Source organism: Copadichromis virginalis, linkage group LG2 (genome assembly GCF_057382275.1).
Source record: "Copadichromis virginalis isolate Kocher_CV1m ecotype Utaka linkage group LG2, C_Virginalis_male_GT1.1, whole genome shotgun sequence".
Classification (NCBI taxonomy): Eukaryota; Metazoa; Chordata; class Actinopteri; order Cichliformes; family Cichlidae; genus Copadichromis; species Copadichromis virginalis.
The window spans coordinates 31,727,349-31,750,913 of NC_140619.1; the positions used below are offsets into that span (position 1 = coordinate 31,727,349).

Genomic DNA, 23,565 nt, shown 5'->3' on the forward strand with positions numbered 1-23,565 from the left:
CTGCCCTTGAATTAACTATGCTGAGCGTGAAAACAGCCAGAATTGCAGAGTACAAATCATGGCTATGGTTCTGAATGCACGGTGGACCAAACACTTGAAGAAAGAGAAAAAATGTTTTCTGAATATAAAAGTTTAAAGTCTTTTAACTTTTCTGAAATGCCTCACCAGGACATTTACTTAATCATCCTCAGTGTAGATGAATGAACTGCAAAAGGATTTTTGACACGTGAATGTAGACTTTTTCAGTGCAGACCTACTTTCCTATTCCTATATTTCCATTCCCTTTGAAGCCACTCCCCTGCCATGTTTCTTTTTCTTTTATCCTTCCAGAATTAAACAAAGGGGATAAAATGTTTTTAAGAGTTGATCTCTGTGCCCAGACCTGTTCAGGTCAGATGCCTGTTTAAACCTTAGAGAAAGTCTGCAGGTTTAAAGAACAAAAAGCTCAAAGCCTAAATATTAAACTGACTCGATTCAAAGTGTCCCAGTAATGTCAGCTCTCCTTTAATTGGTCTTGTTCCTACTTTATTCAGTGGACTAACTGCAGCTGGACTTGCAGGGTCATTTCTGACCTTGAAAAATAATATTACTTAACTTAACACAGCCTTACATCTATACATCTATACATATTATCATAAAAGCACTTCAGATAGCACAAATTATTCAACTCTCAGTGTACATTTTACTTTATATACACTTCATGAAATATATACATTCTGGAGGGTGATTTTTAATGCAACTGCAGTGCAACTCGAGGCTTTCTCTAGACTCCCAGTCAAACTTTGCAGCATTAAAAAGAATATTTACAGCCTGAAAAAAACATAAAAAAATCAGTTTGGGCCTCTATGGATATTTCCTCCTTTACACCAACTCTGAGTGGGGTCATTTTTTAAAAACTCATCCACCTGGATAATTGAGTTAGGGGCGCGGTTGTGTTGATTGACAGACGTTCTTGACACAAGCAGCTGGAGTCGAATGGCATTTGCTAAGTCTCATTCACTAGTTCACGTGTGTGTGTGTGTGTGTGTGTGTGTGTGTGTGTGTGTGTGTGTGTGTGTGTGTGTGTGTGCATGCGTGTATAGCTTGCTGTACTTTCCAGATTCTCCCATAAGCTTGCTTATGGGAGAGTGAAACTATGCCCATCTATTACTGTGTACAGAAAAAAAACCTTCAGACTGCAAGTTAAGAGAAATGCATACCAAACAGGAAAAAGGCATCTCTTGAAAGCATATATGTATATGTAAAATATCTAATCTCATTATGGATCCAGTGCATGTGCACAGGGAAAAAAGAAAAACAGGGACACACACAAGCACACTCTGCCACAGTAAAGGCGGTCAATGGATGCTGACTCAGACTTGCCTGGGGGTAGTAACTCACCAATGAAGCATCGGCTACATTCAGACACACCTTAGTACTAATACTGCAGGGTGCATCTGTGTGTGTGTGTGTTTTTAAGCCCTTGTTAGTCCCAGTGTGTGTGTCAGTTTGTTTGTGTACGTGTGTGTTTATTTTGTGTGTATATTCCTGTATGAGGCGTTCAGCAATGCATGAAAAGAAGAGGGAGGGTACAAAAATAACAGAGGGAGGGTACAAAAATAACAGAGGAAGGTAAAAAAATTAAATAAGTCAGCTTCAAAGTTTTATCAGTGCAGCTGTGTGCATGTGCAATGGCCTGATGGCAGCAGGGTCTGATGAGAATCAGGTAGATATGATTGTATCACATGAAATGCGCTGACTCACAGCCAGAGGACATAGACAAAATAAACAACTGTCTAAATGTGTGTATGTCATCTTGCATACTATTTCCATCTACCTCACACACACTCATATAGTAAAACTGAGGCACAGCTGTGGATCCTAAATAAGCTTAAATCTTTTTAGCTCACTGTAGGTATTTTGGTCCCCTGGAAAGGGTTTCTCAGAACAGGAAGCTGAAAGATGAGAGTCACAAATGCTCCTTTCTTCTTCTAAAGTTTCATTTCTGTTTATCTCCAACTGTAGCCAGCTGGTTTATCTTCTCCCCGAGCAACTAGATATAAACTGAAAACACTGATTTGCCGTTATAGAACAGAAAAAAGCAACATTATCATATACAAAAGTTACTTGTGAATACATTCAATGCAAACTCTTCCAGAGATATGAGCATATGTCTATAGTGACATCTTCTCTTCTATCTCCACTCCTCAACCTGTATTTCTCCCCCTCTCTTTGGTTCGAAGACATCTGTTGTGTGACAATTTAATCAGGTACCACCCAGAGCGAGGAAGACAGAAGGGTGAAAAACAAAGGAGACAAGGAGCAGAAAAGTAGAGAGGAGGCAAAACTCATCTCCTATCACCTCTTCCTCCTCTACTTCTGTTGTTTTTCTTAGATCTTGCACCTGTTTTCTGTCTCCCATGACTATTTTTTCATTGTAAAACACGGTTGACACATTATCTATGAAATCACTGTGTGTTTAGTTGTTAATCCTCTGTTTTCATATTGTTTGTTCAGCCTCTCTGCATGCCCATAAACAGTGCTCAGCCTCAAACGATAACGTCATTCTATAGCAAACTTTTTTGTCCTTGTGTAGTTTGATGGAAAAACGCTATGAGGCTGTGCGTCACTGGTTTTGTGATCCAGACAAGACCGAATTTCAACTTGTGATGTCCTTTCAACACTCTGTCACCACCTGCATTTGTTTTCATATCTCAACCACCGCAAATTCATCTCATCAAATTCACTCCACTCCACTTCATTCATTAACTTGCTCTCTTCTCTCACTATCTGTCTTCCACTGGCACATGCTTCATTAGCTCATCCAAATAAATAGAGCCAAAAAAGGCATACCTTCACTTCAAAGACTCGGCATGCTGTCAACAACTTGCAGAAGCAATTAAAAAGCCTTGAGCTAGATGCTGGTGATCTATTTGTTTTACATTTATGTATGTGTGTGTGCGTCTGCGTGTTTATACAGTATTAAGTGTTAAACTAAAGAGCTAACTGCATTTTGTTTCAACATACAAACATGCAGCAACACGTGCGAACCAAAATCAAATAAATTCTAATTGGTCAAGGCTAGGGATGGGTACCGGTGTCCGGTGCCATGATGGCACCGATTCTGACATAAACGGTAGTAACCAGACCGAAAAGCAGCGCACATTTCGGTGCTTTATTTCGGTGCTTTTTTTCCTGAGCTGTGATACACTTCTAGCCAATCATTTTACGTTTCCGAGGATAGTAGGCGGGGCTAGGTACGTACGTTCTTTTATGCAGAGCTACAGATTAAAAATGCCCAAAGTGAAGCGGTCAACAGTCTGGCTGTACTTCACAGCAAAAGATGCAAACTCAGCAGCCTGCAACAAGTGCTTTAAGCTGATACTGTCAAAGGAGGTAACACCTCGAATCCGATGAAACACCTGGCGACGCATAGCGTTTTTTTTTTCAAAAACCAAGAAATGCACTGTATTTGATAGCTTGCTGCGAGACCTCACACCGAGCGCATCTACTGCGGTGTGGTGCCTGTTATCGGACCCGGAGTTAGCAACATACCCAAAAACACGAAGAGGAGAGTCCTGCCTCCTAGCCCTGCCAGTGTAGCAGAAATGATGATGGATGATGATGGCAGCAGCAGCCGTTCTTCTCTGCGTGAGTAGCTTAATGTTGTTCGTGTAATTTACGTTGAGTAGGCTAACCACGTTATTACATTAATGCATGTAAGGTGAACTAGCAAACATCATCATAGCTACATGCGGCTGTCTTCTTGTTTGATGGCAGATACTCCCTTCACCCTGGCCAAAAAGGCTAAAATGACCAAAGAAAAAGAGGGAAACAGCTGAACATGAGAGGTTTTTGGACAAAGTTTGTGTTTTTTCCATTGTTTAAGCACTGCTTCCAGCCAAGAGTGATACCATATATGCCCCATAGCTGCAGAAAAGGCTAACATTGTTATCTTTTTACAAAAAACAGCTGAACATGAGAGGTTTTTGGACCAATTTTGTGTTCTCCATTCTTTAAGCACCGGTTTGAGCACCGTTTAAGCACCGGCACCGTTTCAAAAGTACCGATTTGGCACCGGTATCGGATAAAACCTAAACGATACCCATCCCTAGTCAAGGCTAGCTTCATTACATGAGAGGATGGCTGGAGACAAAACAGCTTATGGTTTTTCTGTAGATTCAACTGGGATGAAACAGAGCTCCGGGCTAGTTTCAATTTATCCAATTAGCGAGGAGATCCAGTAAAAAGAGACAAAGGAAATTTCATCTAATCTGTGGACTGGATCATTTTTACACTCACATTTCTGCAAAGATGATGGAGGTAAGATAGACGAATTTTCCGACAAAATGATACCCCGTAGGTTCAGTGTCTCATCAGATTCTGCTGAACTGTCTGCTTGGCCTAAAACAATCTTTACTATAAATGAAGATTGTACATTTCTGCCTGACCTTTCACCATTCGATATATGTTTATTGTCTCTACATAAACTCTGGAGTTATTGATGGTTCCAAAGATTAGGTCAAGTCACTTGAGTGAAATTAGGATCTGATTTTTGTTTCCCACTGACATTTGATTGTATCTGTGGGAAACTGGGACTGCTGTTATGAAGGGTAATTATTGCTACAGCATATTTGCTACAATTACACAGAAATCATCAAAATGAAAGAAACAAGAAAACAGGGAAGCGAGTGGCAACGTAGAGAGATTGGACAGAAAAAGCTCTGTAATGGCTTGTGGCTGTGGGACTTGGCTGTATACGAAGTCACACAGAACAACAAGTGTGGGAAAAGACCAGCTGCATAAAGATTAAATTAACTGTACCCTTAATCCTCTCCACAAATGAGAGATGAGATCAGTGTTTTATATAAATGGTTGCGTTGTGTCTCACCACATTGTTCCTGCTGAGGACTTCGAGGATGTTGTTGAGGAGCTCCAAACTGCTTTTCCTCTCATCGTGTGGGCCGTCAGCCATTGTGACCAGTGCCCCACTCAGCTCCCGCAACATCAGGGGTAACAACACATCACGGCATTCTGTAGGAACAAAAGGCAAAGAGTATAAGTAAGAGCACAACACTAAACACGGTGGCCAAAGACAGATAGTTTAAAGCAACAGAAAACATAAAGGAAAATCAGCATAATGCAGGATATGGCAGGAAGATTGTTAAAAATTTAGTCCTTTGGAGTTTTAAACTGTTTACATTTATATATATCAAAAGACAGACCATAAAAATTTACTTCAGTGTTATTCCTCTCTGAAAAACCAATCAAACACCTGTGGAGACTGCTGCAGCCACACAGCAATGAGTAATGATGCCACTGGACCATGGAGAAGAAATTCAAACCTCACCCCAGACTGAACAGTGGAGTGATATCAATCAAGTGTCGATTTACAGTTCAGTGCACTGCTTTGTTAGATACAGTCAACACATCAATCACCGAACTATTATTTTCTCTTTCCCATTTTTCTGACGAATCCAAATCTTTGATTCCAAATACAATGGAATGAATTAAACACATTAAATTTACCAACATTTGAGCAGCAAGAGCATTAAAAACAGTCACTAGTCTTATAACAGTATGCACTCACATCTGTGCCTAATCATACATCTCTCGCAGCTCTTCTCTGGCAGTTGTTCAAAGTCATTTTGGGATTTATAGGGAACTACAAAAGTAGCAATGTATTGCAGTAGAAAGTGAAGCAAAAAGAAATGTGAATAAATAAAACAAGTTTTTACTACACTTAACAAAGCAGTAAACAACACATTTTCTTGAAATCTATTAGTCTAAGATTATTCAAGGATGCAATTTGTCAGTAAACTTGGTGGGTAGTTGTCCTGCTAGAAAATACAAATTTTCTGCCTTTTGATGTTTTAATGGTGAGGCCGAAGGCAGGACCAAGAATGCTGTAACAGATAAATACAAGTACTGACTATTAAAGGATCAAACCAGTTATTTCCCATGAGCAACCAGCCACATTTTTCTATCAGGATTACACAGAAACTAAAAGATCAACTTTCTTGAAACCTGACAGAAAGAAAGAAGAAAGGCCAAAGTGTGAAGACATGAAATTCTACTGTGGATTTGGACCATGTTCTTTACAGACTTCACAGCCTGTTTTAGACTAATAGAAGACAGACTTTAAAATGTCATTCCAGCTTTTCAATGAATTTGCAAAGATTTTACTGAATTAAATAGTAAGGTGATTCACCTTAAAATTCATTGCTATGCCTCGGAAAACTTGCTTTTACTACACACAGGTATGCAGATAAGAACCTTGTATGGAAATATATGGTCGACATTCAACTTCTTTTAAGTTCTCAGAGCTGCTATTGTGGAGTGCCTAGAGACCAACTGTAGCATTAAGCCTTTGTATTGTCAAGGGTGAAGCAACAGGAAAATGAACTTAATTTGGGATTTTCTCACTGTGAGCCAATGTTGCTGAACCTTGGCATTTAGTACCTAAATGAAGAAGTTCTGTAGCCTGAGCCTGACTTCACCATATGAATGACAGACCTAAAATTATTTAGAGGTCATGAGGCAAGTTTACCTGAATTAATTTGAAAAAGCAAAAAAAAAAAAACAACCCAACTTTTATTATGCAAAAGCTATGAGGAGGAAGTAATGAGTCTCAAGTTCCTAAGTTGAATTTGATAGTGTACCAAAGTGAACTAAAACCAATGATCCCTTCACAGGTATGAAAAAAGAACCATTTCCATTAATAATGAAATCCATCCATCCATTTTATTAACTGCTTATTCTGCATAGGGTCACGAGGGGGGCTGATCCTATCTCAGCTGACAAAGGGCAAAAAGCAATAGTTAAGGTGATAATGAAATGCCTGTCCATAATAGAAGCTGGACCCACACAGGTCATCAGCAGAAATGTCTGGAAAGGTTCCTCTAAGGAAGGCATCCTTCAGGAATTCACCTCTAATACTTTTTGAAGCCAGTAAAAGTTAGGCAAACCACCTTGTAGTCAGAGTTAAATAAATGTTTAACCATTAATTGCCGGTATTTAAGAAAACTGCCACCCTACTGGAATCTAACATTAACTGATCCTATCTATTTTTCTGCTTAAATACTTTGACCTCACCCTTTGTCTTTTCTGCATCCATCCTTTTGCCCCCCCCCACCACCACCTCCACTCCATCCCTCTCTTTGTAGCTGCAGGTAGACAGAGCCCATTAAAAGCTCATTTGGGCTGATGCTCGTTAGTTCCATTAATAACTGAGCTAAGCCTTATAGGCCTGCTGAGTGGATCCTCATCCCAACACTCACTTTATCACACAAACATGAAGAGAGGAAGGGGAATCAAAAAGGGAAAATGCATGCGTCACCGAATGCCCTCAATGACTCAAAGATGGAGGGAGGAGACTCCAGCCAAGAGTATTGTTGCTGTGCATCACTATATTCGAATGTGCCAAGACATTTAATATTTAAATCAGTGAATATGTAAAAATATCTGAACAAATAGATTTAATTTTTGAATCTGAAAGGAGATCTGCAGCTGTGTAAAGCATTTAATGAATAAATGAATAACATTTGCACAAATAATTTCCAGTTTGTGAGTGCATTAAGACAATCTGCATATAGGTTTGGAGATGCAGAGCAGAGTTTTGCAGTTACAAATCAGTCTGTTTGTGGCTAAAAGAAAAAGAAAAGAAAAAGCTTGTGTCACAAAAAATGAAACAGGATGGCCTAACGGCTTGTGTTGGCTTTTAGAAAGGTGGAGGATGGTGGTTTAGATTCTGTGAGCATTGCATTTTAGCAACCCTGCTAAATCTGTTTAATCCATCAAAGCAGAAACTCATCATCTTTGTCCTTTCAGACAGCGAAAACAATGAGTTGTGTTTTATAGCAGAAAGGTTGTGTGATCTGGCTTGGGAATTAATCCATCTGCCTTCTGGCTTGGATCTAACATTAAACCAGTGGACCTGTGCACTTTACTCCCTGGTGAAATAACCCCAAAGCCACCTGCTGCTTTATTGATCTAACAAATGAACCCAGTTGATATTTTGGGTGAAACATGTTCTCAGGAGAGAACGTGAAATGGCGAGAAGATGAGGTGGGAGGCGTTCATAGAGTAACCTGTGTTGCATTACTTTGACATGTCCCATTATGGAAACACAACCAACACAGCAAGTTTTGAGGCGTAAGCCAACCCTGACCCAGTGCTGTGAAGGACAAAGGAAGTGACTAACTCGACTTAGAGCACACTGAGTAGTTTTGTATAGTATGCTGGCTTTTTATTTGTACATTATATATTTTTGTTAATTTTTCTAATACATCTGTAATTTATTCTGTTCTAAATAATTAATTAACCTGGCCCTTGTGCTGCAGTAATTTACCCAGAATTTGAGCAGTGTGTAACTAATAAAGTCTATCTCTGTTTAAATAACGTACTTGTAGCTAAAAAAAGATGGTGCAGTGATTAATACTGTCACACAGGAGAAAGGTTCTGGGTTCAAATCTTGGAGTTTGCATGCTCTCCCTGTGGTTGCCTGGGGTTTGTCTGGGTTGTCTGGTTTCCTCTCAAAGTCCAAAGACATGCAATGCATGGTCGGTTAACTGTTGAATCCAAGTTAACAGTCTTGGATGTAATGTGATGTGATGTAGAGAAAGTGGTAAGTGTTGTTTTTAGTGTAGAGTGCTTGGATTGCATCTATTATTATAGGATATACTGTACAATATAAAGTGCCTAGGGGCGACTGTTGTTGTGTTTTGGCGCTATATAAATAAAAATGAATTGTATTGAATTGAACTGAATTGAATTGAACTGAGTGGCCAATAATAACATAAAAGCACTGCACAGTCCATTTTCAGTGTAGTTTAAAGCAAATACAAAAGCTGGAAAAAAGGAGAAGAAAAAAAGGAGTAAAAGTCAGGCTGAAAAGCTTCAAAAATGTGAAAAAGTTAGACTGAAAATCACTATTCTTAAGTTCAGTTCAGTCTATAACTACTACTACTACTAAGCACTTGTGAACGTCTTAAGTTCTGTATATAACACTTTATATTCAGCCAAGTATTTTAAAATTTACCCCCAGCTGAAAAGAAATATAGCCTTTTGAAATAAGATGGTTCTTTTTGATACACCCTGAACAAAATCTGCAAAACCTATGCTGAGCTCGTGTATGTAGAGCCATTTCAGTCAGCAGCTATGTCCCATCTTAAAATTCATAAAACTGATAAATAAGAGTACCATAATAGCTTGCTCTTCTGTGACATCCTTTGATAGATCTGTGAGTGACAATTGTCTGTTTTTATTTTACTTTCTTTTCAAATCACGTATAGAACTTTTTAATGCAAGCATATAAATGAAGTACACGCTGCCTTAGTTATGGTCCTTCAGACTGTGTGCCTGATAGTCTTCAATCACCGATGCAGAGCAGTGCCTTTAACTTTGCAGGTATTTCTTTTTTACCTTGCTTGGCCTGGAATAACATCAGGAATGTTAATATCTGCTGCCTCTGTCTGAACAGCAGCTCTCTCAGAGACTTCTTTGAACTACATTTTGGTCCTCGGGGCCTCCAGTCTTGTAAGAACATCAGTGACCATGGGGTGCAGCTCCAGGTCTAGGCCATTCTTTAACAGGGCATTTAAAATAATGGCTATTTACTGTTAAAAAAACACTTTGTCTAGGTTTCTGACCTAACACTCTGACCCTGAAGGAAAACGTTTGTCTTCATACCTACAAAACCTTCCTTTTATGCTAATGAGGCTCAGATTGGTGGTACAATCAAGGTTCAGGTTCAAGGTTCTTTATTTGTCACATGCATAGTTATACAAGTATAACACACAGTGAAATGTAGCCTGACACGCTCCTCGACATGTGCAAAAATGGGGGGGTAGAGGAAGAACATTATATATATATATAATAGTATATACATTGGGTGAATGTGCAGTAGTAGCAGCAAGCAGGTGAGTTCTGTACTTTAATATGAATAGACATCTGACTATTTTACAGAATAGACATCCATCCATCCATCCATCCATCTTCATCCGCTTTGTCCGGGGCCGGGTCGCGGGGGCAGCAGCCTAAGCAAAGAGGCCCAGACCTCCCTCTCCCCAGCCACCTCCTCCAGCTTATCCGGGGGAATACCAAGGCGTTCCCAGGCCAGCCGAGAGATATAATCTCTCCAGCGTGTCCTGGGTCTGCCCCGGGGCCTCCTCCCGGTGGGACATGCCTGGAACACCTCACCCAGGAGGCGCCCAGGGGGCATCCTTGTCAGATGCCCGAACCACCTCAGCTGGCTCCTTTCGATGTGGAGCAGCAGCTGCTCTACTCTGAGCCCCTCCCGGATGGCCGAACTTCTCACCCTATCTCTAAGGGAGAGGCCAGCCACCCTTCGGAGGAAGCTCATTTCTGCCGCTTGTATCCGCGATCTCGTTCTTTCGGTCACTACCCACAGCTCGTGGCCATAGGTGAGGGTAGGGACGTAGATCGACCGGTAAATTGAGAGCTTCGCTTTTACACTCAGCTCCCTCTTCACCACGACGGACCGGTGCAGCGTCCGCATTACTGCAGCTGCAGCCCCAATCCGTCTGTCGATCTCCGGCTCCCTTCTCCCATCACTCGCGAACAAGACCCCGAGATACTTGAACTCCTCCACTTGGGGCAGGAACTCATCCCCGACCCGGAGTGGGCACTCCACCCTTTTCCGGCTGAGAACCATGGCCTCAGATTTGGAGGTGCTGATCCTCATTCCCGCTGCTTCACACTCGGCTGCGAACCGTTCCAGTGCGAGCTGGAGGCCCTCACTCGATGAAGCCAACAGAACCACATCATCTGCAAAGATCAGAGATGAGATTCTGAGGCCACCAAAGCGAAAGCCCTCCGCCACTTGGCTGCGCCTAGAAATCCTGTCCATAAAAATTATGAACAGAACCGGAGACAAAGGGCAGCCCTGGCGGAGCCCATCACCCACCAGGAACGAGTCCGACTTATTGCCAGCAATGCGAACCAAGCTCTTGCAACGGTTGTATAGGGATCGAATGGCCCGTAGCAATGGGCCTTCTCCAAGTCCACAAAACACATGTAGACTGGTTGGGCAAACTCCCATGAACCCTCAAGTATCCTGGAGAGGATAAAGAGCTGGTCCAGTGTTCCGCGACCAGGACGAAAACCGCATTGTTCCTCCTGTATCCGAGGTTCGACTAACGGACGAACTCTCCTTTCCAGCACCCTGGCATAGACTTTCCCAGGGAGGCTGAGGAGTGTGATCCCCCTGTAGTTGGAACACACCCTCCGGTCCCCTTTCTTAAAGATGGGGACCACCACCCCGGTCTGCCAATCCACAGGTACTGCCCCTGATCTCCACGCAACATTGCAGAGGCGTGTCAACCAGGACAGCCCTACAACGTCCAGAGCCTTCAGGAACTCGGGGCGGACCTCATCAACACCAGGGGCTCTGCCACCAAGGAGTTGTTTAACTGCCTCAGTGACCTCGCCCCCGGAAATTGGCGGGTCATTCCCCTCATCCCCAGACTCTGCTTCCTCCTCGGAAGACGTGTCAGTGGGATTAAGGAGGTCCTCGAAGTATTCCTTCCACCGCCTGACAATTTTCTCAGTCGACGTCAGCAGCACTCCGCCAGCACTATACACAGTGCAGGTAGAGCACCGCTTTCCCCTCCTGAGACGTCTGACGGTTTGCCAGAATCTCTTCGAGGCAGTCCGAAAGTCTTTTTCCATGGCCTCTCCGAACTCCTCCCACACCCGAGTTTTTGCTTCAGCCACTGCCCGAGCCGCATTCCGCTTGGCCTGTCGATACCTGTCGGCTGCCTCCGGAGTCCCACAGGCTAACCAAGCCCGATAGGACTCCTTCTTCAGCCTGGTGGCTCCCTTCACCTCTGGTGTCCACCATTTGGTTCGGGGATTACCACCACGGCAGGCACCAACCACCTTGCGGCCGCAGCTCAATGCAGCAGCTTCGGCAATGGAGACGCTGAACATGGTCCATTCGGACTCAATGTCCCCAGTCTCCCTCGGAATGCTGTTGAAGTTCTGCCGCAGGTGTGCGTTGAAGATCTCGCGGACTGGGGCCTCTGCTAGACGTTCCCAGCACACCCTCACTACGCGTTTAGGTGCACCAGGTCTGTCCAGCGTCTTCCCCCGCCACCTGATCCAACTCACCACCAGGTGGTGATCAGTTGACAGCTCAGCCCCTCTCTTTACCCGAGTGTCCAGAACATATGGTCGCAGATCTGCTGATACGATTACAAAATCGATCATCGACCTACGGCCTAGAGCGTCCTGGTGCCACGTGCACTTATGGACACTCTTATGTTCGAACAGGGTGTTCGTTATGGCCAAACTGTGATTAGCACAGAAGTCCAATAACAGAGCACCGCTCGGGTTCAGATCAGGGTCAGGACCCGTTCCCCGACCCTAAGGCGCAGGGAACAAACCCTCTCGTCCACCGGGAAAAACCCCAACGTACCGGCAGCAAGCCGAGGGGATATTAGGATACCCACCCCAGCCCGCCGCCTCTCACCAGGGGCAACTCCAGACTGAGACAGAGTCCAGCCCCTCTCCAGGAGACTGGTTCCAGAGCCCAAGCCATGTGTAGAGGTGAGCCCGACTATATCTAGCCGGTACCTCTCAACCTCACGCACTAACTCAGGCTCCTTCCCCACCAGAGAGGTGACATTCCATGTCCCTATTGCCAGTCTTGGCAGCCGGGGGTCAGTCCTCCAGGGCCTCCGCTCCTGGCCGCCACCCGGCACACAATGCACCCGACCCCTATGGCGCCTCCTGCGGGTGGTGGGCCTGCGGGAGGATGGGCTCATGTCTCCTCTTCGGGCTGTGCCCGGCCGGGCCCCATGGACTAAGGCCCGGCCACCAGACGCTCGCCCTCGGGCACCCTCCCCGGGCCTGGCTCCAGGGCGGGGCCCCGGTAACCCTATCCCGGGCAGGGTAAACTGTTCCCTCGGTGTCCTTTTCATAAGGGTCTTATGAATCGCTCTTTGTCTGGTCCCTCACCCAGGGCCAATTTGCCATGGGAGACCCTACCAGGGGGCAAAAGCCTAGACAATATAAACATATTTAAAATTAAAGGAATTTGGAATGTACATTGTGCCTTGGTTTAGAGTGTCTGGAAGAGTCCTGTCTCAGTCAATCAAATATCATGGAACATTCCTGTCCTTCTTCTAAGTTTTATTTAAGCTACCTGATATTTTTAGTGGATAAAGTTTCTTGGCAAAAAACCCCCCAAAGGCCTCAAAAGAGTCTATGACTACGACTATCTTCTATTATCATTGGTCTTAGAGTACTTTTCTACCATAATACAGTTTCTAATGCAAAGTGTCTTAATTCAGTTTATTCCACTTCCACTTCTGTAGCTCTGTCACTACTGTTTGTAATCAATTAATTATAAACCAATCATCCAGTCTGTCTCGTTGCCAGCTCTGTATTTCATTTAATCAATAGAAATACAGTACTGTGCAATTCTGAGCCTTTAGGGACTGTAAGTACATCTTTACATCTTTGTAGCTATCACAATGCGTTTAACTGCTCCCAAATCCATTTTGCTGCATGACAACAACTCTAAACATATTGCCGAAGCTGATGGGAACTGTCCTCAAACACAAGAAGGACAATGAGTTCCGTAATAGATGCTATGCCTTATCTCAGCAACATGTAGTCAGTCTTGGATTACGCAATACAAAAGCATATAAGACAACCCAAACCCACAGACCAACAGCGGTGGGTTTTCTTGAAACAAACTACTTGCTACCTAAAAAACTGTGTCCATCTGGTGGAAGTAAATAAAAAAATGTTAGGAATGAGGAAGAAAAGGCAAAAGAGAAAGAGAGAGAAAAAAACGTTGATTTCGTACTGAATCAGCGAGACTACAATGACTAAAACTAACATTGGTAAATGCAACAATGCTTGCACTTTAAAAACACACCTGTTATTTTACATTCAAGTGTCCTGTATGATTTAGTCGCATGTTGTAGCCTACACTCCAACAACGTAATAAATCAATTCAGCCATGCTGTGAAAGAGAACTTTGCCAACAGGCACTGACAAACAAATGGAAATCAGGGTCTTGCGGCAAACACGGAGATGAATTTTAACTTTTTTCTAGCTTATTCATTCCTGTTTCCTGTATGATTTAGTTGCATGTTGCAAGTTGTAGCCTACAGTGCAACAATGCAATAAATCAGTTCTACCATGCTGTGGACGAGAGTCTCGCCAGCAGACACTGAAAAACAAATGGAAATCAAGGTCTTGCAGCAAACATTGACATGAATTTTAACCTTTTTCTAGCCATCACACAAACCCATACACACAGGTGCTGCAGCACGACACGCAACATATTCCAAGCACACACCAGCACAGCTTCAAGTACTCATCTATATTCAATTCAAAATTTCTATTTATTCTAGCTGTAATCTCAGACTTTGATTATTTAATACCAATGGATGCCTGTGTGCCCAAGTGTGAATTGTCCTTTATATGTATGGTTTGGTCCTTCACCACTATTTGATGTGTACGCGCTTGAATGTCTTTGTGCCTGTGTAAAAGGGTGGTTATGTGTTCGCATTACCAAGTTCGTGAGAGCATACAAGCACCCATGCTGGCATGCCACCACACGGAAAGCAGCTTTGATGGCTCAGCAGCCAGCTCATCCTTTCTCTTTTCCATTTTTCTCATTTGACAGTCAAACACAATAAACTATCGCACATGATAATGAGATGCCGTATAAGTTTCCAAGAGGCATGTAAATCCGAGTTTCCCTTCTCCTACTCTCGATCCTCTTTTTCTTTCCTCCTCTGGTTGTTGTACTGTGCTTGCAGGAAGATAGAGCGATAGAAACGACGATAATGAGGTTTGGGGGCCCAACGACAAGTAAATCTTGCGAGCTGATAGGGGGCTGGGACGCGGCCAACTGTCTTCTCGCTTGGTGATGACTAAATGTCTCTCTCGTGTCACTATGGGTGTTTCCTCTCATCCACTCTCCCTCCATCCTTCATTTGTATTCCACCCCCCTTCATCACTTTTCTTCTACTCCGTCTTTAAACCCCATTTCGAATTTACAGCTGTACATTTCCGTTGAGAGTATTTATGCTGTGCCTGTCTGTCCACACTTCCCTGTTTTTAATTACTGCCTCAATACACTGCGTTAGTAAAATATATTTGACGTGCATGATTTAAAAAAGCTTTAAAAAAAATCTATCTCAAAATGGTTTAGTAGGACAGAATAAAAAAAAAGAGGTGCTTAAGATTGCCTTGACTGTGTGAATGAGTGCTCTCCCAAAATTACAGGCCAATACGTTACAGATGATAAAGCACACTAGTGAGTGATGGTGATACACAGTGGTGAAGATGCCTGCAACTACAATTTTTTACTGTGATTTCTGCTATGAGGTTGATATAAATCACCCCAGAAAAAGTGCACAATCTCTCAGTAAAAGGGGTTTTCTTGAATATAATGACTATTCTTCAGGGTTTTCTCCAATTATACAGAACATATACACATAAAGATATCCCACTATAGCAAAAAAGCCTTATTACACCAAGTATATGTTGGTATTTGCTGATTTGTCCAAAACGAAATGGGCATTTTTGTCATGTTTACCTGAAAAACAAAAACTTGCACCAAGTACAAGGATGCCATATACCAGATATTATCATGAGTTAATGCTTTGCGTGCTGTTTTGGGTTGCTGCTTTTATTTATTTATCCCTATATTTCACACAGTCTGTTATTTTTCTCGTTCTTTCCACCTGTCTTAGTCACCCTCTATGAGTCACAGACTAATTGCCACCACTCAACTCTGCCTTCCTCCCCTGTTCCATGTTCGATGTGACTATAAAATTGACTGACCAATTACTCTCTTGGTAGCATTAGTTGCTACACCATTTTGATCAATTTAACCAAAACAGATCAATGTAGATGAAAGCCTTGTGGTCAACCACCTCACTGCTTTGACTGATGGGCAGATTTATTCCCAGTGCCCTCTAATCAGAGAGTAATACATCACAAAGCTGCTGGCTCGAGCTAAGCCTATATCTGATCTTGGTTTTTAAATCCTGCTTTGTATTTGTTCAGATTATATTATAGTTTATCCAATTTACTCAAACGTTGCAATTCTTTGTCATGGTATCTTCAATGGCATCCACTTCTGCAGTTATCACTGATGCTATACAATAGCCCACAACTTCAATAGGGATCATTCAGTCTTAAATACTCCCAGAAACCTTCGAAATTTGGAAGGTTAGCAGTAAAGTGGAAACCCAATGATTTACAATACAATACTGCTCTGTCAGGTTCTCATCTGTAGTTAACAGTAACGCATGCTCACACAATGAATTATTAGTGTTCACAGAGTGTGTCCCTCTCCTGCCCTTGTATGCATTCAGTTTCCACTGAGATTATCCCACAGAAATAAGCATCAGAATATAAATGAGGCAGAGGGAGCCCTTGAGACAGAGGCATTTCCCAAAATGACTGAACTCCTTTCATTTTGCTCCATTAAATGTCATCCATCCCTTTTTTCCATGTCTCTCATTCACAAATTACCAACCGACAGCAGCTACCTCTTTCTCTGTCATTAACCTTTTGAACCATCGACCCAAGGCTCTACAATGACCACAGCTATTCTGGGTCAGCGTGTATAACAACAGTCAAAAATGGCTTGGCAGATGGCTCCTGCTCTCAAAAAGCCCAACACACATATTTATCCACACGCAGGCCACTCCTTCAGTTTACAAATCCAGTTTACATTGCTAATTCTCTACAGACTTGACTGTCAGTCTTCGCTGGTTGGTTGCGGGCATTATCGCATTGCATTTAAAGTAAGCCGTGACACGAGACTTAATGTGATGTAGCAAAAGCTAATTTAACGTAACGCAGCATAAAATAATGCATTAGAGCATGATACAGGAGAAGAGAAGAGAAGAGAAGAGAAGAGAAGAGAAGAGAAGAGAAGAGAAGAGAAGAGAAGAGAAGAGAAGAGAAGAGAAGAGAAGAGAAGAGAAATGCTGCAAACAAACACTTCATCTCATAAGAAGCAGAACTGAGAACAGTGCTTAGAGACAGCCTGACGGGACAGCAATATGACTATTATGTTTTTTTAATGTTAGCATGTCTTAATATATCTATGTAACTACAGATAAAGCATATGGAATCATTGGGGATTACTGGACCACCAAGCAAACGGTTTAAAAAAATCAGTGTACTCACACACCTTAAGCTGCTGTAAGCCTGTGAAATTTAAACATTTAAGCTCAAACAGCTGTTTTGATAATGAAAGAAACGCAGCTTTTTCTGGTGCATTCAAACACCGGCTCACTTGCAGGTTAATCCTGTTACGTATATCTTATATAATCTTTTCACTACTGCTTTTAAATAAGACAGAGTTGTAGCCAGATCCTTCTTGGTCCCTTGACAACTTTGTCACTCAAACCTCTCTTAGAAACCAGAAGTATGAAACCACATTCAGCTATAACTGAGGCCTAATGTGACCTGTCCTTAATGCTGATTGACAGAGAGTGTAGGAACAACTGAGATCACTCAGCACTGATTAAACCCTGACGATAATAACTGTACAGTACATCAGTCTTCCATATTCATCAAGCTCTGACATGCATCCGTTAAGTAATCACAGCAGGAGAAATATAGACACGGGTGTGAACATTGCCAACAATACTGTATAATGCATGGCAGTATAATACAAGCAATTTATATAATGAGATTCATGCCATTTGTAGAGATTGATACATTAAAATTAAAGAATGTATCATTTTAGGCACCATAGCACAGACAGCTTTCTGAGTTTTTGCACTATGGGTTATTTTTACACCCAGCTGTAACTGTTCTTCGCAGATGGCCATTACACTCAAATATATGGGCTTAATTTAATCTGTTTAATATATACTACAATATGAATGACATAACTTGTTTCAAGCTGTGCAGACAGAAGATGGAGAAAGCTGGAGAAATGAAGGTTTGGCTGAGAAAAAACGTGAAGGTTAGTGGACGGAATAAAGGACTTTGACCAGCTTTGGGAAATGAGTGGGCAAACAAAATGACAGGCTCATCCCCCTGTCCCTCTGCTCTTTGCTCTCCCTGATCTCTCATTGTTTTTTTTTCCTTTATCAGTGCTGATGCTCTCAATCTGTCACAGCGATTGCCTCATGGCATAATAATTTGGCTAAATTGAGCCATAATGCGCCTTGTAAATTTAATTTTGTCTCAAAACCAGATTAACCCATATGACAGGATGCACATGTCTATCTATGCGCGTCTGCCAGCACGGGTATGTGCGCATTGTGCATGTTTGTGTGTGGATACACTATGTGCTTGCCAAGACCCTTAATCCCAGGAGCGTATGCTGAATAAATCAGGAGTATTTCTGAGTGGGAGAAAAAAAATCCCTATCCCTTCAAACACTGCCCATAGATTCAAAGAGTTAAGCACACATGGACAGACAACATCAGCAAGTTGAACACAATCGCACAACTAGATCTAGGACTGGAGAAAAATTAATACATGTGACCATCTGACTGGTGTTCATCATAAATAATGCACTCTGCTGGATGCTTTACTTCTGCATTTAGCAGAATAAGTGCAGAATACAAAAACAGTGCATAAAAGTATTTTAAGTATTTCAGTATGGTAGTTAAAAACTACTAGACTTAGAGCAAAAAATAATGAAATGTTTGATCAATTGTTTCTCTGTTATAACAATGATTCTTCTACTTGTGTAAAGCTTGTGTTTTTTCCATGAAGTGCTCCCACGTTTGTAAGAAGAATCCATTTGTGGGTTGAACAGCAGAGTAGAGTATGTAGGTTGTGCCAATGATAAACTTGCCAAATCTTCCTTGCCAATGCCAAACAGCTTATTCTGTGACCAACACAAGCGCATTGGCTGACTTGCGACAGATGAAGAATGGGATACCATCCCACTGCAGTGTGCACTGGTGACCAGCATGATGGAGAGGTGCCAGGCTGTTGTTACCATCTATGCTTCTTCCAAGTGCTATTGGGGTCCCCCGTTTGTTAAATTAATAAACTGTTACATTTTCAATATTGTTTCTTCAGACTTCAATCATCCGACTGAATAAACAACACCAAACAAGAGTCCTGTTTGGTGGGTCTGCTGCTCAACCCACAAATGCATTTTTCTTACCAGTGTGGGACCATTTAAGGGAAAATAAACAACAGTATAAGACTTATTACCAAGAAACATTTTACAGCAAATAAATAATTGACCAAACACAAATTTCCTTTCTTTTTGTGCTAAATTTAAAGCATACTTGCATTCCAGATTTTATGTTTTATAAAAAAAATAATAATAATAAAAAATAAACCTCATCAGACTGGTCATTTCCACTAAGTGTCAAACATGAACAAGAACTGATCTCCTGTCACATTCATACACTCACACACCCACCATCCTTTCCCATCATCTGACCACTCTTACACTGAAGTGGTGTCAGCAGTGTGACATTTTTCCCTGGAGAGTGAGGTAGGTAGGTTTGCTCAGACAGTTGGGATTATTAAATATGTATTGCAGCACAGTGATAGGACACCACAGGCCATTAGGTATTATAAATATATAATTCAGCTCAGCTACATATTTCAGCGTCCTGGATAAATGGCACACTAGCATACAAGCCTCCTTATTAGCATCCCAATGCTAAAATGCATCTCAATTAGACTGAGTGTCAGGTCTCATTTGGTGAGGCAGGGATCGAGATGGAAAGGGCCAGTGTATAAATGACAGAATAAATGAAAGCGTTGTGCCAAAATATGGAGGAAAAGAAAGCAGCAGAGGAAAAAGGTATCACTGACCAACAGTTTGCAGATTTGCTGATATATTGATTGTGAGCTGGGCTTAAACTTTAATCATTTCTGGACTGTTTAATAGCAACGCGAGTGAAGTTACTGGTCTCACTAACTCTTTTTTTTCATTTTTATACTCTCCTAATCCCATTTTTTTCTCCTCTTGACACTACCATTCAATGGTGCGCTTAACTCTTTTTTTTCCAACAAGCCATATCTCCTCCCTATTCCTCTGTCATCCATCTTTACCATTCTTTAGCTATCCTTCTCTGCCTGACCATCCTTTAGCAATAATCATGTCACCCTCTATCCTTTCTTTCTAGTCAGCTTATTAAATGCTCCTTTTTCTGCCCTGCTCCTTGAAAAATCTCTTCCTCAACCTTTCCTTTTAACTAGCCTCTCCACTGCCTCTGCCTAGGTCCATTTCAACGTCGTCCAGCTAAACAGACATTTGCAGTTTAGAAAACATGGCAGTAATTAGAGAACTTTGTATGGCACAATCGACAGTATTTTGTCCCTCAAAAAGTTAGCTCTTTTTCTCTGTATCACACTTTCTGTTTTCCTCCCCATCATGCCCCTACACTGCCTTTGCTTTCACTTTGATCGCTTGTGTGACTCTGAGCATGTTGACAGCAAGCCAGAGGGCCAAACCTGTCACATCATCCCCTGTGGAATCAATCATCTAACCCAGGATCAATACCAAAGAACCATATCCTCAACTGAATACCAACTCAGCTGACAGCAACGGACTATTCAAAAACAACATTCAAAGCAGTCCACACAACCACTTAGCATACACCACTGCACAAACACAGATTCGCAAACACACTCACACTCAGACACAGTCTCAGCTACTCTGAAACCAATGCATACAAATATATTTGCAGGTTGTGTATGAGAATGCTTCAGAGATGCTTCACAGGGAGCAATGTTCGTGATTCAAATACGTCTTTCCCAGCATGTCATCTAGCTTTTCTCAGTGTCACTAAGACTGATATCAGTTTCAAACTCACTCACTCACTGTCTGCCTCCAATTAATCAGTTTTTACTGCAGAGGTCTGATTATGGACCCATTTATTGAGTCTATATTATACAGCAGCACAACATAGGATCACTCTATCCATCATCGAGCAGACCTCTGTAGGGGAATTTACCACTTATCAGCCCACTACAAGCGAATTAGACAGACATAATAGGGCTGAGCAGAGGCAGGGGGTTGAATGAGGCTAGTGCACAGTATGCGATCATCGATGTGTGGTACACTTTAAAGGAACAATACTGATAAAATGATGTGTCCCCGGTAGCCATTTAAAATCTGGTGAAAATCATTTACGAATAGAGAAGGAATTGGGTAAAAAGTGACACATTAATGACAGAGTTCTGGAAGGGCTTCCAGTTTTATCAGCTACAAACGTACAATATCACTTTTCCTTTAGCAGACAGCTGACATCGCCCGTGACATTAATATGTCTAGGACTCATCTTTCTCTCTATTCAGCACCAACACCTAGTGAGCTGTGAACAGTCAACTCATTTCAGTTTGCAATATAGCTTTTGGACATGGGATGTTCATTGGAATGTCAAAACCAAAATCCCCTCACATCGCACACCAGGCTCAAGATATTTTAATCTCTGTGAGACTGACTTGAAGTGACCTTTACCATCAGTGTATAAATACAAAAATCGGTGCCACTTGTGCTGATTGTAATAAGATGGTATCTGACTCGTGTCCATTGCGCTGATTGCAATGTTAGTGTAGGTGAGCATAGCAGGACTAAAATCATATGTTATAATATCAGCATCAAACAGCTACGTCGCTTCTTTGATCTCAACAGAAAATAGGCCACACAGAGAAGACTACCTGACAAGCTAAACACAAAAATAAATCCTAACTAAGGCAGCTGACGATTTTAAGTTAGGCTTATTCTTTCATTTTGAAATCTATTGACAAAGAAATTCATAAGAGAATCGGGCAACTATGAAAAATTCATGAAACTGTCAGTTTGATGCAACTAAAAAAAGGCTTCATCAGAACATGTGTCTTTATTGCAGTAAACCGAATAAATGCTCACAAACCCATTATGTCCTTTACTGTTTGGCTAATGCTTTTATTCTAAGTGCTTTACTGGATTGTCCCACAGGAAATGGAACATTACCCTTTCTGTATTACTGTGATCAAACCTTTAGTGCAAAGAGCACCCTCACTGGCCATAAAGTACAGTAGAAGCAGTCTGGTACAGTTGCTGAGCTAGAATTACTTACTGTAGCATAGACCTTTTAACTTGATCACTACTGTTAAGTAAGAAGCAACGAATGTTTTATAGGATTTTGAAGGATTTCACTCAGAATGTATATGTGTATTTGTGATTTGCTCTTTACACAGCATGAAGTCTGCTGTTTGTTAGTAACTCAGTGCTGAAAACTGTTAATGGAAAAAATGATGCACCTTGTCTCTGGAAGAGCTGGCTGCTGACAATTTCAGTCATAGAGGCCACCTTCTGTTTCTGGAGTTTCTCAGGAGGAATGCAGGAGTAAAAGTCATGCAGCAACTGACTGCGGAGAGAAAATGACACAGAGGAAAATGAATAATCATAAAAGATTATCACATGGGGAACAGCAACTGGACACACAAAATATTCAGAAATTATATTTTTACACATTTTATACATCTCACCAAGCATTACTAATTCACACAATGTAACTGCTTCAAAGATCAAAAGCAAAACCATCCCTGGTTTAGACACATCACCTTTAACATATAAAATATGCAACCACTAGAAGCAGCAGTTGTATCACAGGGAAGAGCAGTGTATGCCGCATGGAAAACAAATGAGCTAAAGTCTGCACACATCTTAATGAAGACATGGGTTTGACTTATCCTCTGCCCCAAATTCAATTTTGGAATAATTAAATGGGCTGGTTGCAAGCCCTGACGCCACTTAGAAAGATTGAACGCTCAGAACATGGCAAACCCTCGGTCTCAATTTTTTGTCTGTATCTCACTTTGTCTCTGTCTCCTTGAATTATGCCACACAGGCTGCTGCAGCACTTTCAATAATGGCATAAAAGAAGAAAATGCAAACCTTCTGCTCCCAAACTAAACATAACACAAAGGTCCGTGTGACTTTTGATGTCCCCCAAGCTGGCACAGGAGCAGGCTCGAGTACAGAGGATCAGTGAAGTCCACTAATCATCTGGGCTGAGTCTAATTAAAATCCAAAATGTCACTACATACTCTGTGGAGATGCTGCAGATACCCTGAGTAACAAAACACATCCTTAGCAGACAATGTCTTCACTAGTACCACTGCACAGATCACACTACAGGTGCGTTTACAAGGTGTAGAAATGTAACTATACAGGACACGATACAAAGCTTTGATGTCCACCTCGAGCAGCGTAATTGTAATTCACATGGCCTGTTTGTGGAAACTCTGCTCGAGGCGATCCTGATCAGGAATGCAAAGGGGACTTTACTTTCAAGTTCAGATGGCTGCGATATGTTTGTGGATATGTGTGTAAAGAATTGCACAAGACAGAATATAAAGGGTGAGTGAAGGGGTTTGGGATTGGGAGATAAAAAAAGGAAATGAATGACAAAAGACAGAATATGATAATATATGCCCTGACTTTTAAGTCTGCCTCAACACTCATCTTCGTGTGTGAAGCAGGTGTTTAAGGTAGCACCTCTGTGACACTGTGTTGACATCGAGCCACTAGAGGGACTGAACTGGCAGATGCAGACAGTCCACGAGCTCAGACACGGACACACAAAACCCCACAGGTCACAGAAA

The 23,565-nt window shown here is 42.0% G+C and overlaps 1 protein-coding gene across 1 annotated transcript in view; it reads right to left on the reverse strand.

Annotated features, from left to right (window-relative positions):
- dock2 (dedicator of cytokinesis 2) overlaps window positions 1-23,565 on the reverse strand; it is a 102,971-nt gene that overhangs the window by 55,027 nt on the left and 24,379 nt on the right. The window contains exons 24-25 of the mRNA XM_085429793.1: window positions 22,219-22,325; window positions 4,871-5,013 (exon numbers count right to left, since the gene is read on the reverse strand). Of these exons, the coding sequence (XP_085285919.1) occupies window positions 4,871-5,013; window positions 22,219-22,325 (250 nt within the window). The remainder of the gene's footprint in view (window positions 1-4,870; window positions 5,014-22,218; window positions 22,326-23,565) is intronic.